Genomic DNA, 16733 nt, shown 5'->3' with positions numbered 1-16733 from the left:
AATCATTTTTGCAGTAATCTAGCTCTGAAAATGTTAATAAGCTGCCTAGCTAGGCTAACTAATGTGTAGTAACAACAAACAATAACAAACAAAAAAAATCTTCCTAATGTATTATTTGCTAGTTGTTCGTTTCTACCAGCCACCTAGCTAGCTAATCAGATACAACTTTAAAGGAATTATCTGGCTAATTCGTCAGACAATGTTTTTGTTGTTGGTTGTAGACATTAAACAGCCTAGCTAGGCAGCTGACTAACATCTTTCAGATCTAGGTTACTGCAAAAATGATTTTTATACAGACATGACAATGAATATGAAACACGATATTAAACCCGGTCAACATTTAACGAACACAACTGTCTGTCAAATATAGGTGACACGCCCACAAACAGCCGACTGTGGGAACGCGGCGCGGCGACAAGCGGCCGTTGCCGCGTATAGTGTGGTTTCAGCATCAGGGCTACAGTCTATGGTCACTGGGGTGGGAGGTGGCGCCTTTTGGCCTTGACATTGCGGCTCCAACCACGGTCCACCTGTGCGAAGTCAGAAAATGCAGGCATCCCATTTCGTAGTGATTTCATTATGGCGTGTGCTATTTACAGCTGCACTAGACGACCATAAAATAATCCTCCTCTTAGGTTTTTCGGTAGCCGAGTCATTTTTACTATTTCCTTTAGCCTACTTAACCAAATAATTAGTTAGCAGAAAGCGTAATCAGCTTGCTATATTTGGTAGTCCAGTAGCCTATGCTAAAACAGTTCGCAACTTCAGCTACCAAGCCATTTGACTAGCTAGCTAACCCTAAGCTGCAAATATTAAATCTGTCAAACATGTTTGACGGCTTGTCAGTCGTGTACATTCTGTAAATGTCTACGTGGGCCATGCTTCACGCATGTGACAAAGCTACTATAATTCCGATTTTGGGATAAACACTGAAAATTTTCTGTTTCACAAAGCGAATTAAGAGTCTTAAGGTTTATTTGCTGAATAGCATACAACACACGATGAAATCACACACACAGAATTTAACGAAATTAACCATCTTTGTAAGACTGGCATTTAGAAAGGAACATGTTTTTAGCATTTAAGAGACCGACAAGAGCAGTTAAGACAGTGGTTCTCAGAATCGGTCCTGGGGGCTCCTTGCGCATATTGACTTTTCTCCATTGGTTTTGATAGTAAAAATAAAAGTCTAATAATAATTAGAAATTCAATGTAGGCTGCATTATTTTTGTCTTCATGCACCAGGTGGAAAACTTGCCGTACAAAGTACGTTGTCATATTTACACGCCTGCAGATCAGTTATTAATATACTTGGTAGATTTGTTAATCACCACTGACAGTGTTAATTTTTATTCGGTAGAAAGTGACTTGCGAACGATCGGTCAGCTAGCGTCACCCAGCAAGTGAACACCACAAACGACGATGGAGTAGCTAGTAGCAGTTACTGGCTCATTAACTGACTGTGGCGAAAACCTACGACGATAACTTGCTCGGTTAACAGCAGGTCTACCAGACAGTTATACGAAAATGAGCCTTGTCAAATAACCAGTAGCCTACACATCTCTGATTGATTGACCATCAGTGTAGTCGATGTTCTTCCCCTGTGGTTCATATTGCTAATGCGTGAGCTAACCACGGATAGCCTACCTAGCTCACTGGCAAGCTGATATGCTAGCTAAGCATATTCGTTTTGCTGAGAAACATAAATTGAAGATAACTGAACATAATTGTATTATTAATGCCATGCATATAACGTGATTACATGACACAGCACAGTCACGGATGGAAATTAAACTCCGTAAACATTTGATAATATATTTCAAAACATAACGGCAGACAGTCAGCTGGCCTCAAGTTCGTTCTGCAATCGTTCGTTCAGGTTGATGGGCTTTTCCGCACCAGACTGTCAATCACATTGTAAAAGTCACAAGACCGCATAACTCTATGGTTTGGGCTCCAAATCGACAACATGGCCGCGCCCGCCATTGAGCTTCAAAACGTGTTTTAGAGACCCACGGAGAGTCAATGGGTGACGTCACAGTAGCTTTGTCCATATTTTTTACAGTCTCTGATTTGATCTAATGATCCATCAAGTAAATTGTCCCTATTTTTTTCTAATTTTAGTTCCACATTCTATCGTTCCACAATGGAGGACCTAACTCGTAATTGCCGTATTGGGTTTTCCAACTTGGAGCGTGGAGAAAAGTCTCTGAAATTGTAGGTGACTCTGCTTTGTAGTTATCGCCGTTACTATTAGTTATTACTGTCCAGTCTGAATAAAAATAATTTTTGCAGTAACCTAGCTCTGAAAAATGTTAATAAGCTGCCTAGCTAGGCTGTCTAATGTCTAGCTAGTGAGTAACAACCAACAATAACACACACAAAAAAAATTCCTAATGTATTATTTGCTAGTTGTTCGTTTCTACCAGCCACCTAGCTAGCTAACCAGATATAACTTTAAAGGCATTCGCTGGATATTTAGCCAGACATTATTTTTGTTGTTGGTTTGTACTCACTAGCTAGACATTAGACAGCTGAGTAACGTCTTTCAGATCTAGGTTACTGCAAAAACTGATTTTTATTCAGACAGGACAATGAATATGACACACAACATTAAACTTGGTCAACATTGAACGAACACAACTGTCTGTCAAAAATAGCTGACGCCCACAAACAGCCGATTGTGGGGAGGCGGCGCCAGGCGGTTGTCGCCTCGTATAGTGTGGCTTCACCGTAAGTGTTCCACTTCTGCTGATGTCCCACATTTGCTGAATCCACCCTAGTACATATATCGGTTTGCCCTTACTATGTTAGAACTTATTTGATTGTTTTAAGTTATAAAACTGATACGGCAGCAGACGCCATTTAATTTACTATTGCGTGTTGGCTGACGCTTTGATTTGTAAATGACTAAACATGTATAGCTCTGTTAAATATACAACACAGCTTGAATTATTTACGTTGAATATAGACATTTTGTTTAGCATTTGGTTGTTTATTCACTTTGATATGGAATGAATGAATAAGTTACTGTTTGTTAGAATATGCATGTTCCTTTCTGCCGTTTTAGCATGCTGGTTAATACCATTGATTTATACAAGCTAAAGTTTATTCCTTTCCATTCTGCCATTCATCTATATACTTTCTTTATTCTGTAGAATTTTGAATACCTGTGAATATATTGTAAAAGTGTTTTTTTCTGCTTGCTCATTTAGAACCATGGTATAAAAATAAATATGGAGTAAACTTAACCATGGATCAAATCCTTCCCTGGTGGATTTAAATGCTCTAATTTGAACTGCCCTCAACAGCAGAGTCCAACTATTAGTTAAGGGAGTTCTGGCAGAGCCCCCATCCCTCAAGTTACAGGTAGGGGGATCTCTCCACCAGACCCCACTCACCAGGCTAACAAGCTTGGGCCACAGGGCCAAGCTGTTAGCAATAAGGATGCTATCAGAGCCCCTGGCTGCAATATAGAAGCCTTGGGAACCCTGTGGGACATTCCCCAACTATTTACACTGGCCTAGCTAGCTGAGCCTCGAGCGTGGTGAACTCTGTGCTACCCCCACTATGTGGTAGCCGGGACACCAGTGACTGCTCTTATCAACACAGGCTACACCATTAGCCTGATTCAAACAGGATTAGCACTCCATGCATAGCCCCAGAAATTTAATTTGGGAAAATGTAACTAGCATGCTTTGTTGCTGTAGGCTACACCTGTGCTTAGGTTGTGCATCCTAGGCCTGGACGCCTTAGCCAGTGCTGGGGTGACCATCGACACTGCCGGAGGGCATACCCTCCTCAAGAGCTGGTGTTTACTCCAACCCTCATCCATCAAGCATGGCATTGCAGCGCGCCAAGCAAGCAGCTCAACAGGTCTGCAGGTGGCGGTAGAAGAACTCAGCAGAGGAGCAGTGTTGGGGCTCTGAGGAAGTGCAGCCAGGTATGACTCTCCTGGCTGAGTTCCAATACCTTTTTGCGGCCAAGAACAGCAAGTGCACAAATACCCATGTCGCCAAGCATAACATCGACACAGGCACATCCAGCAGCAACCACGGTGCCTCCCCCTGGTGCAAAGAGTGGAAATAGAGATAAAATGAAAGAAATGGCAGCAGCATGTATTATCTGCCCCTCTGAAACCCTTTGGGCCTCCCCGGTGGTGCTAGTCAGAAAGTAAGACGTAGCAAAAGTAACAAAAGACTGTTTATACCTTCCCTGTATCTATGATTCCCTGGACAGCATTGGGGGCTCCACGTGGTTCTGCTCACTCAATCTGCACAGCAGCTGGTGGCAGGTCTCCCTCACAGCCACAGTGCACATCTAGACAAGCTTTAATGTGGGGAGGGGGGAATTTACTGTCAGGCTGTTCAGGCTCACCAACAAACCAGCCACCTTCGAGCAACTGATTGAAAGAGTCCATCAGGGTGTTCTCCACCCTAGTTTGTTCCTACCCAGTGGTGGAACAAACTCCCTGTTTCTCTACAAACTACTCAGTCATTGCCCATCTTCCACCGTGGTCTGAAGACTCATCTTTTCAGATGCCTAGACTAATTATCACCACTCTGTGGGGCACTCCCAAAATGGGATTATTTTTTATCACTTAAATCCCCTTTTTACCCCCTTGTGCCTGCTTCCGCTTCCATGATTCTTTCTGTCTGAGAGGTGCAGCCATGTAGCATTGCTTGCTATTTTAAGGTTGGACATTTGTGGTAGAGCCCGACCGATATATCGGTTTGGCCGATATATCGGCCATTATTTGACTTTTTTGACAACATCGGGATCGGCAGTTATGCTGCCGATGTGTCCCGATTTTTAAATAAGTATAATAAACAAAAAAAACTATGATTATTTATCTGTATTTGTTTGTTTGAACGTTGTAATTGCTATTTACTAGAATTATCCAGTAGAGGGAGCTCTAATACAAGTGTGAACTGCAGCAGCTGACGCGCTACTTCTCTAATAAGACGTTTGTCACTTGTGCCTCATCTTATATTCTCCACTGCAAGACTCGTCTGCACAGATTCGATTGCCGCGATAAAGGTATGTATATTTAGTGAAAGTTTTTAATTAAATGCGTTTATACGACCACTATGTTTATCAATCCTCATTATCAAGCGAGCTAGCTAACATATTTGGTTCACTTTAGCAAGCTAGCTGGCTAGCAAGCCTTTATGAAGTGGAAGTGAGCACATAAGCAGCGTAGGATCTACATTTCCAGAGGACATCACTGTATTCTCAAATAAATAACCAGCCAAAATAAAATGGTGATTGAATGCATCACATATTTGTTTTTTTTATCTGAGATAATGATATTAGCTGCTATATGATGCTAATGTCATCTAGTCACGCGTCATCGTAGCAAGCTAACCAGACAGTAAAAACGCAGATAAAACATTTTAAGCCATGTTATCTGGCTTTGTTGTGATAACATGAGAGAAGGATTGCTGTTGGAGAAGGATTGCTGTTGGAGAAGTGAATCAACCAACAGTTAGCGCGGGTAACCTGCACGAAAGCGCATTATAGTTTTTTTCACGTATTTCATCCAGTCAATTTAATTTCATCTAACGTTACACTTGATTCACTCTTGTCTTACTCTTTGAGATCATGTAGTAGAAATAAAATAAGAAAATATAATTCATTTAACTTACTGAGAATATATAATAAGAAATAATGAGGCTGTGTCAATAGCTAATGCGTTATTGCTAGCGAGTGTGTCATCTAGTCACGCGTCAGAGCGCATTGTAGTTATTTTCACCACCGAATTCTTATGGATAGGGAAGCTCGCTAGATAGTCTTACTCTTTGAGATCATGTAGTAGGAATAAAATAAGAAAATATAATTAATGTACTGAGAATAGATAGTAAGAAATAATAACAAATTAATAACAACAACAATAATAATATTCATAAAAATACATGTTTGAAACTGGAAAACTGATTTTTTTATGGATGGCTGGAAAAGAAAGGAGTAAAAGCAAGGTGTGGAGTTATTTTAATTTCACACACTTAAAGATGGTGTTAATATATATATATATTTAATTTAATATCATCTTTTACATTTTTTTTAATCTACAAAAGTTCTTTGTGTGTTTATTTTTATTTGTTTGCTTATAAGTTAAATGTTCTTAAATATAGAAACTTTAATAAAATATAGGTTTTTAAAATTTTTTAATTTGAAAATGTTGCACTTTTTGACAAAATATCGGTCAAAACATCGGTAATCGGTGGGCTACGACTCTCCAAAATCGGGATCGGCATCGGACCCAAAAATCTGGCATCGGTCTGGCTCTAATTTGTGGTATCACTTTCATAACTCGTATTGATTTGTGGCTTCCTGGCTTATAGGAAATTACTGGATAGTGCTGTGAACCAGCTCGTTAGACATGCATAAGTATGTTGCAAGACACATATTCGACTAATGTTATGTTCCATCCACTAACAAATGCCCTCCCCTCTCTCATTCGTTGGAAGAGGTCTGTAAGCTGGGGCAAGTGCTCACTGCATGTGGCTAATGGAACCATAGAGTGTCTTCACCAATCAAGGTGTGGGGGCCTTCCCAGGGCCTGAGGTAGACTGGGGGTATGGCAAGTAGGATTGCCCTTACGGCATTCGAGGATATTTTATGTATATAGCAATTGCCCTGTGAACTTGGTTTGACTGGGTTGTTTCCCTTTTAGCTTGCTTTGATACGCTGCAGTTTTGCCTATTTTTGTTAGTTTATTGTTATCCTGCTCTTATTTAATTTAGTGTTTGTCTGAGTAACATAACGCTGAGAAACCACTGTGGTGGTTACCCTCCGTTCACTGAGCCGACGCGGTTTCAGTGTACCAGCAATAGTCGTGTTTAACAGCGGGTTGCGGTTGCTTTAAACCAAGCATCTCTATCCTCGTCTTCATGGTCAGCTCATTGACTTTTATCCTGTCACACAATATATTATTCTGAGTGCTCCTGTGTAAAACAACTGGTTTCCTTTTTATCTATTGTGTAGGGTAATAGCCATTAAATGTTACGGATGACGATGGGTGGGAACCTAGCATCGCTTTGGTGGGTGGTTATAGCATAGCTTTACTGTTTGCAGTCCTGAGTGTCAAACTGCAGTGAACCACAATTTTAAAACAAATTTGTTGTGTTTCAGCTGAGGTGGCATGCGTGGTGGTAGGTAGAGTTCACTGCTGGGTAGCCATTTTAGATATTATACCTCTCACTAAGTCGCTGCTGGGTTGTTGGCGTAATCTGTTGGTATTTTTAGTAAATTCTTAAAGGTAGTCTGGAAGTCCTTGTGTGTGTGTGTGTTTTATTGTTTTTTTTTATCGAAAAATAAATGAAATCTTTACTGCTTAAAGCATTTTATGGTGCTTGTGTCCAGCGATGTTTAATGTCTTTTAAAATATATTTGAGCTTGACTTGCTTCATACAGGCACTTCCAGCCATCTTTTAAAATTACAAATAAAAAGTAATATTTTCTTTGGAACCACGTCTCTGTCTTCATTCAGCTAAAGAACCAGGACATCCGTTGTAATAGGTCAATTTGATTATTGCCTTGGGTGAAATTCCTAGGGTGGCGTAATTGGACTATTTATCCTTATCACTTGCCATACTAAGGTAGATAACATTTTAAGTAAATTTAACTACCCCCCACCTCCCAAATGTTTAATAGACTTCCAATAATTACTTTAATTCATTGTAATTGAAACCATTAAAGTCATGTCTAAGATTATTAAGTAAAGCTCATCTTTTTGTGTTGTAGGTAGAAATGTTTGTACTTTGTGCTTTTATTGAATAAAAACCAAACTAACTGAATTCTCTACCTAAAGTGTTTTTTAAAAACAACAGGTGGCCTAATACTTTTAGCATCTAATGTATATTATCTGCTCCATGACCTCTACTTTTTTTTTTACTAACCAGTAACCTGCACTACAATAAAAATAATAATATACAAAACTCGCTGGTCACCACGTGTCAAGGATGTTTATTTATGTCAGGCACTACGGTAAAGTATGTAGGGGAGGTGCCGTAAAAGGGGGGCTGCAAAGGAAGTTAGTCAAGAGCATTGGATGTATGAACCACGTGTCTGGAGTTACTTGGACAATCAAGTTGGCGTTTGTTACAAAGATTGAATACTCGCTAGTTATTCTTGAATAAACCAAAGTACGCAAGGTAGGCATAAACTTGGCACATTCACTCTCAATGTAGCTTGTTATCGATAAGGTAAATCTCAATAACTCAATTGCATTGATGTCTGTGTTACCGGCACCAGACCTAGGGGAAATCTGGATCAGCAGCAAGGGTTACACAGGCTAGGAAGCAGGCTAGGTTACACAGGCTATGAAGCACTGTGTAGCCAATATATTTAAGCAATAGCTCACGACAAGCCGTGGTATATGGTTATATCACAGCTAAGTGGTGTTGTTCGGCCCAATGCGAATTGTTTGAGCTACCCGTTTTATAAAAACAGTTTATAAAACTACTGCGTGAAACTGAAGTTCATGGAAAGAACTGCACCAGACCACCATCTATTGACATGAAAGTGTATTACCTTGATGTAAAGACTGCGTGAAGTATTAGAATACGACTTTGTTCATATGCACGTTTTAATGCTTGATTAGGTCAAAATGTTTGAGTATAATATCAATGCATCTAATGTTGAAAGGTGAAATCATTCGTTAACGCGGTTGTTTATATTGTGGCGATTTCGCGAGGAAGCAGAGACGGAGACGGGCTTGGCTGCTTTCGAATCGCTCCCGGGGAGCTTCGCTTTATTTGTGAACAGCAATTCGTAGACTGACCAAGATAGCTGGGCGAAACCTGATTTTGTCAAAACCCCATTCGCCGTGATTGGCTACCAAGGCACAGCAGGACAAACCAATCACGCACCACACAAAGGTCGGATAATTTGCATACAGCGGGAAACAAACAGCGGGAATACAGCAGCGCGAGACACACACAAAACAGGGGAGACAGGCAGGTAATACAACACAGCAGTAGTGGCTAGGTGGCTAATGACAGAAACATGATGGTACAAATCATAAACCCGAGGGGCTGCTAGCGCTACGTAAGCGATTCCTAGCAGGCTACACACATTTAAAATAACACCGGTCATAACGAGTATTTACACGATCGAGGAGCGGGACAAGTTAACTGCTAACAAGTTAACACAATTATTTACATTATGCACAGGCAAGATCGCCACACAATGGTCATTTAAATATACAAATAGGCTAGTTTCTTCATGGACTATTTCAGTATATGATGGATTCAGTTTTGTTATAATATACCACACAAATACACACATTTTTCTTCTATATTCTGCATTTTTTGTGACAACTTGTAGGCTTTACTGACTTACGCAATCCGACCATCGCTGCACTTAAATATAGCCTAAAACAATAGGACTAAAACACAACGGATGATTAAGCATAGTTATTTCGTGATATTAGACATCCCCTTGTGAAACAAATGCGTTACTACAGTGATACAGTTTTTAGCAATATCAATGCAAAATAGATATGCGTGTAAATTTTACCCGTTGGCGGTTTTAGGTATACAACGAATCCTGGCGGTTCTAGTGTTAAAACTAAAATGGTAAATGGTAAATGGACTGCATTTATATAGCGCTTTTATCCAAAGCACTTTACAATTGATGCCTCTCATTCGCTAGAGCAGTTAGGGGTTAGGTGTCTTGCTCAAGGACACTTTGACACGCCGAGGGCGGGGTTTGAACCGGCAACCCTCCGACTGCCAGACAATCGGTCTTACCTCCTGAGCTACATTTGCCTGGTACGTTATACAGTATATGAGGTTGTCAGCGACAACGGGCCACAGTTCAGCAGTGAGGTATTCAGAGACTTAGCCTGGGAGATGGACTTTAAGCACACAACTTCTAGCCCCCATAACCCACAAGGAAATGGATATGCAGAGCGAGCAGTCCAAACAGCCAAGAGGATTCTGAAACAAAAAGATCCCCTACTCGCACTCTTGATCTACAGATCTTCTCCACACAGCAGCACAGGTGTCAGCCCGGCTGAACTCCTGATGGGCAGAAAGATCAGGACGACTCTGCCCACCCTTGCAAAGAACCTGCAACCAAAGTGGCCGAGCAGACAGCACGTCAGGGGAGAGATGCTGTGGAGAAAGGCAAACAGGCCTACTACTACAACAAGCGTCATGGTGTGAGACAACTCACACCACTGCAACAGGGAGATCATGTTCTCACAAGACTGGACACTCAAAAGACATGGACTACACTCACAGTAGTGACAGGTGAGAGCACTACACAGAGGTCGTACCTCATCAAGACGGAGCAAGGAGCTCTGTTCAGGCAAAATCGTCACCATCTCCAAGCAGTGCCCGTTGCAGGGTCCCCAGTGCCTGACAGCACTAACACCAAAAATGACCCACCAGACATTCAGGCGGGCCCAAAACATAGCTCACCTAGCCCAAGGGTGAACACTGATAGACTGTTCCGAACCAGGTCTGGTAGGTTCATCAAACCTGCTCAGAGCCTTGAGTTGTAAAAAAATAAAATAAAATGGACTGTTTGAGAGAAATGTACATTGTTTTGAAAAACAAAAAAAAGTAAGATATTGTTTTGAAAAAGTAAGACACTGAAATGCATGTTTGTTTGATTGATAAAATGCATGATGGTTGATAAGCATTTACTCTTCAGCCACTAGAGGGCTCTGTTGTTATTTGCACTAAGCAATGAGTGTTAATGGTTATGGATAAGAGCAATATCTAAAAGGGGGAGATGTCAAGGATGTTTATTTATGACAGTCACTACGGTATAGTATGTAGGGGACGTGCCGTAAAGGGGGGGCCGCAAAGGAAGTTAGTCAAGAGCATTGAATGTATGAACCGCGTGTCTGGAGTTATTGGACAATAAAGTTGGCGTTTGTTACAAAGATCGAACACTCGCTAGTTATTCTTGAATAAACCAAAGTACAGTTTATTACACCACGTAAGCCAGCATTCCTAAAATACAACTACGTATGTGCCCACTGCCCTGGAAGGATCTAAAAATATAGTCAAACATGGGGACAGTGAAATTGTCTCCTTGAATTAACACACCAACAAGATTGGTGCAAGATATGGATTATTGGGTTTGATCACTTTACCATTACTGAATGCTGCGATCAAGCCTTGATTTCCATATCACTCTCTCTAGTGATTACGCAAGCACATTTTAATGGCACAATGCAGAGGTGTCTTGATGCAAGATATTTACTTCGTTTATCTTGCTACCTTATATTCCAGATAAAGGCTTTTGATTTAAATGTCAATTAATACACAACTGTTAATGCTTCATGTTATTTCATTGCCAACTGAAATGGGAAGAGGTTTAAATAAAATGTTTTCAAAGCAAGTAATGATCTTCAGTTTATTACAATGGATATCTTTTTAAATGCCCAAATCTACTGTGTTTTTTTATACATCTGTGGCAGTGTAGTACAACGGACTTCATACTGGGCTAGCAACTCAGAGACTGCAGGTTCAATTTTCAGGTGGGGCACTGGCAGTGTACCTTCGAACATAGTACTTAACTTGGCTGTCTTCCATAAATACCAGCAGGAACTTGACTGTACATAAACTGTACAAGTCATTCTAGGTAAGTTACTGCTATTGCCTAAAGAATATGTAAAAAAATCCTGAATTAAAGTTAGAATAATCCCTACCACAATGTATTATGAGTGCAGTGGGTTCAACAGTACTGCTTCCTATGTTTCACATAGAAATGTGGTATGTTGCAAAATTTGCACTCACATAAATATAGATGTTTCAATAGTGGCACATAGAGGGGCTGGACAAAATGATGGAAATACCTAGCAATATATGAACATAAACCTTTTGGAATGCTGTCATACAAGTTCTGAACAGTATTTGGTAGGATACTAGAATATTTTTCAGGGAGGAAAGCCATTGAGGTCTTTGTTCTTTGAGGGATGTAACATACATTGTCAGTACCTTCATTGTCACTGTACCATTTGTTTTTTTTATATTTATAGTAAAATATACTGTTGACTAGCAGGGGTTTGTTTAGCATTGACAGCAATCACCAACAGAGAGCCCATTAAAAAATAAACCCTGTGTGCATTCTGCACACCTTTGAGCAGAAAAACAGAATGGCAGAACAGACAGGTCACAGAAAATGGCTGAACAGTCAACTGTCAAAGGGAATGGTTTTCCTTGTCTGTAGTAAAATCATTCAGTGAGGAACAACATTACGCACACACACACACACACACAGTATTGTAAATGGAGGATGGTATGTGTGCGGCGTACTAAAAAGCTTGTTTAGAGCATTTCCATGGAGCTTGCCTCAATTCTGACTGCACAGATCCCAAGGAGTAATTATATTAAATGGCTAAAGTGGACACAGCAAAGATTATGTGATTAAGTCTTAATCAATTATCTGGCATTGTCATGCCATTTAATACCCTCAATGATCAGCATGGACCTAAAATGCAATATTGCGCAAATAACTGGCAGCGTCTTAGAGCTTATTTCTTAAAAACACAAAGGGAAGCGGCATACATTTAATTTTTTATTCACATATGTTACATCTTGCTTTAAATGTCTAAATCACACTTTGAGCCCAATCAAAAAGCTAGTCAGCACCTACAGTAAAGTACTGTCTTCTGTTCATTCATACAGAAGCACATAAACACTCAAGCTTTCAAAATACAATGTACACCCTTACTTAAAGTATTTCTGTGTAAATGTTCAATGCAATAAGGACCGCTCAAAAGTTAACTCAGAAGACAAATTGTGGAGTCAACAAATGAGCATAAATTGAAGAGATAAATTCAAGTTCTTTCTTCCTTCCAGTAAAAGTTACATCCTCTCATGATAAGGTGATGCTGGTCAGACCAGGGGATTATCAAGCATTTTCATTCAAAAAAAGGCATGAAAACAGACCAAAACAATATATCTATCCTTGTAAAAGTGAAAATGAAGTCAGGCACAACGGGTTATACTCGATCTGTAATTTCAAAATGATTAACTAAAACAGTGCTGCATTAAAGATGCTGAACTCAAATATTCTCAACATAACATATGCAATGTATATTTCATGATATAAACTACTGTTTTTGAAGGAAATTGATACTTTTATTATTGTTTGAAATAACTGTTTTTAAATTCAATCTTTATATATGATTGCAAAGCCCCATTTTCATCATTACTCCAGTATACTGACAGCACACTGTGATACCTCATCCTTGAGTATTTATGCTAATGTGCTAATTTGGTACTAGAGAAAGCACTCCCATTACATAGTACACTGACATTTCTAAAGTCCAAAAACAAACAACTTTCTCGAGGAATTTGTTGGCCAATTGTTGTTTTGAGAGATGAAGGCTATTCCAAGCGTCGGATTGCCAAGAAACTCAAGATTTCATACAAAGATGCACTACTGTCTTGATAGAAGAGACCAAAATGGATCTCACCAGGACAGAAAGAGAAGTGGAAGGCCCAGATGCACAACTATGCCATAAGTACATCAGACTCTCTGTCTAGAGACACCTCACAGGTCCTCAACTGGCAGCTTAATTGAATAGTACTCGGCAAACATCACTTTCATCTGCAATAGTGAAGAGATTGCTTCAGGATGCTGGCCACTTCTGAAACTGGAAAAAACAACGCTAAAATTAGCAAAACAACACAAGGATTTGGACGGTTGATGATTGGAAAAGAGTTTTATGGATGGCATCCCTGAGTTGCCACTTCACTGTTGCAGATGAAACTGATGTTTGGTGAGTACTATTCAATGAAGCTGCCAGCTGAGGACTTGTGAGGTGTCTGTTTCTCAAACCAGAGACTCTGATGTACTTGTCCTCTTGCACAGTCATGCATCTGGGCTTTCCACTTCTTTCTGCTCTGGTTTGATCCAGTTTTATCCCTTCTTTCAAGACAGTAGTGCACACCATTGTATGAAGTTTATTGGCAATCTGACACTTGGAATAGTCTTCATCTCTCAACAACAATTGACTGATGACTGAAAATTTTATTTTATTAGTTATTTCAAACAGTAATAGCAATTTGTAACATTTTCAATGTCTTGGCTTTATTTTTTGATCAATTTAATGCTACCATGGTGAATGAAAGTATCAATTTCTTTCAGAAACTTCAGACATTTCAGTGATTCCAAACTATTGAACAGTAGTCTACAGTTCAGGCCAAAAGTTTACGTACACCTAGGCTAAATATATTCAAATGCAATTTTTCACTACTCCGCAATTTTCATGTTACCTTACATTTCTTTTGGCAAGTCAATTAGGGCATCTACTTTGTTCACATCAGAGGTAATTTGAAAACAATCAATTAGAGACAATTTATTTCAGCTTTAATTCACTATATCATAATTCCAGTGGGTCAAAAGTTTACATCCACTGACTGAGTTACACCAGTTCTGTCAGAAGGAATGGGCAAAAATTCCAGATGTGAGAAGCATGTGGAAGGTTACCCCAAGCGTTTGATTCAAGCTAAGCAATTAAAAGTCAATGCACCAAATATTAACAAAGCGTATGTATGTAACTTTTGACCCACTGAAAATCTGATATAGTACATAAAAGCTGAAATAAATCTCTTAGCCATTATTTTGAAATGACCTCTTATGGAAATAAAGTAGATACCCTAATTGACTTAACACAGGAAATGTATGGTAACATGTAATGTGTGGAGTTGTGAAAAAATGAGTTTGAATGTCTTTAGCCTGGTGTATGTAAACTTTTGGCCTCAACTGTATGTGCTTAGATTATGCTCTTAATTTGCTGTAAAGCTATCCATACACGGATTTCAACACAGTCAATAAAAACTCCTAAAATAATGGCATCTAAAAAAAACAACCCATAAGACAAAACACATCAAATGAAATCAACAGTTTTTTTGTTTTCAGTGTTTAAAAAGCATTATTAATAACATTTATTAAATACAACAGGTCTCATGGGCAACACAGCTAGCCTGGCCATTTCATCAGGATAAAGGTAAAGGCAATTTTCACTAAATGTTCCTCTGGTGGTGAAGTGAAGAAGATTAGTACAACCAGGTCAAAATATTAAAAGGAAAATTCTGTAAAAAAATACAATAAAAACCAATGGTGATCGGGTGGTGATAACTACTTATAGATAGATAAAGAGGTTGTGCATTCCTAGAAAAATTGGATTGAGGCTAGTAAAATCCATAGGAGCAATAGAAACATGAGACATGAGCACTAGGACTTATTGTTATATTTTTTTGTTTTATTAAAATTTTAACACATTAGAATAACAAGTAAGCATCTCATTCCACAGGAGTAGAGAGGGTGAAAACTGACTGGGTGTGGAGATGCAGTCAGCTTGAACAGTGTCTGTTCATAACCTCAACACACAGTCTAGCCCTCTACACCAGCTGGTGGACTGAGTCTGAAAGTAGTTTGGTTGTGCACTGCCCCCCCACATAGCTTTACAAAAAGCAGGACTGCAATCACTTGTTCTATGTCAAGCAAAAATGATCACAGTTAACCAAGTACCATCAACAAAATGTTTTTTGTTATATTGATTTATTGTTTTCCAATGAAAAGCAGCATGTATGTAAATAACCTTTTTATTTTAATCTACAATAAAAAATGAAATATTCCTGAGGATGAACTGCAACTAGACCTTAGAGTGGTTTTGTTTTTTGCTGACTTGCAATAGATTCTGTACTCATGAGTGGGAACTATATTGCCTACCATTACCTGCCTACAAACACACTTCTGAAAGACAACTCACAGGTACAGCCTTAAATCTACAGAAATTTTTTTTGGGAAGGGCACAAGATTGCCACTGTGGACGATGTATGTGAACTTACAGTATATGGAGACAAAAAATGAGTATATTTAATGAAAGGGCCTATTTTTTTATTATTTTAGTACCATCTTCTGGTACATACTCTTGCCCATGCTCTTCAAGGTTTTACTCAGCTGATTAACACAATTTGGAGAAAGTTGGTCACCAGAAAAATTCATAGCTGCTGATCCAATGTTTTCACTGTGTAATGAAAGTCCTCCTTATCAAAAATACCTTTTAAGCAAATTGTTGGAGTTGTGCTTTCAGAAACAGTTTCTAATGCTTTGTCTCTTCTCTTTTGAAATATACACTTGATTATATAGACATAGGATACACTGTTAGTCCTCAGGCATGATTGTACACCAAATTTCACATGCCACACTGGCAACGTGCCCTCTGGTGTGTGTCTGTTTATTTTGCACAACACGTTACCAAAGTATTCCATAGGAGCTGACACGTGCTGGCAAGGCTATTTGTACGCAGAACGATATGTTACAGTCCATTGTAGTGGGGCCCCCAGCGTTTGTTGATGTGGTCAAAAGTGTGGGACACCCACTGCTGTTCCAGAACTCGGTACCTTTCCTCACAAAGGAACAGAGGCTTGCCGCGACTGCAGGAAGGAGAAGATAAACAAAGAAATCTGTTAATATGTTAATCTTGGGCTCATTCTCCATTTTCTCCACAGGCGATCCGTGAGAGTGTAGACAAGAACACACACTCCTCTGAAGCACATGATGTTGCCAGATGCTTCTTTTCTCACACAGCCCAAAAGCCCAGCTTGTACAGACATGAATAAAAGGAAAATGCTCCATTTGAAGCTTTACCAAGCAAACCGTGGACACCTGATCAACTAGCAGAGGTCACTAGAAAACAATGAGGCTACTGCCATTCATGTGTTGCCATGCAGGGCTACTGGCCAGTTAACACTGGC

The 16733-nt window shown here is 39.6% G+C and overlaps 1 protein-coding gene across 5 annotated transcripts in view; it reads right to left on the bottom strand.

Annotated features, from left to right (window-relative positions):
• Positions 1–13082: 13082 nt before the first annotated feature.
• The window catches only part of ubr3 (ubiquitin protein ligase E3 component n-recognin 3), a 412017-nt gene continuing 408366 nt past the window's right edge, over positions 13083–16733 (bottom strand). For all 5 annotated transcript variants that reach the window (XM_064329864.1, XM_064329859.1, XM_064329863.1 and 2 more), the window contains one exon: positions 13083–16412. In XM_064329864.1, the coding sequence (XP_064185934.1) occupies positions 16295–16412 (118 nt within the window). In that variant the 3' untranslated portion in view covers positions 13083–16294. The remainder of the gene's footprint in view (positions 16413–16733) is intronic.

The sequence above is a fragment of the Anguilla rostrata genome, chromosome 3, assembly GCF_018555375.3.
Source record: "Anguilla rostrata isolate EN2019 chromosome 3, ASM1855537v3, whole genome shotgun sequence".
Lineage (NCBI taxonomy): Eukaryota > Metazoa > Chordata > Actinopteri > Anguilliformes > Anguillidae > Anguilla > Anguilla rostrata.
This window is presented reverse-complemented; position numbering and strand designations above follow the sequence as displayed.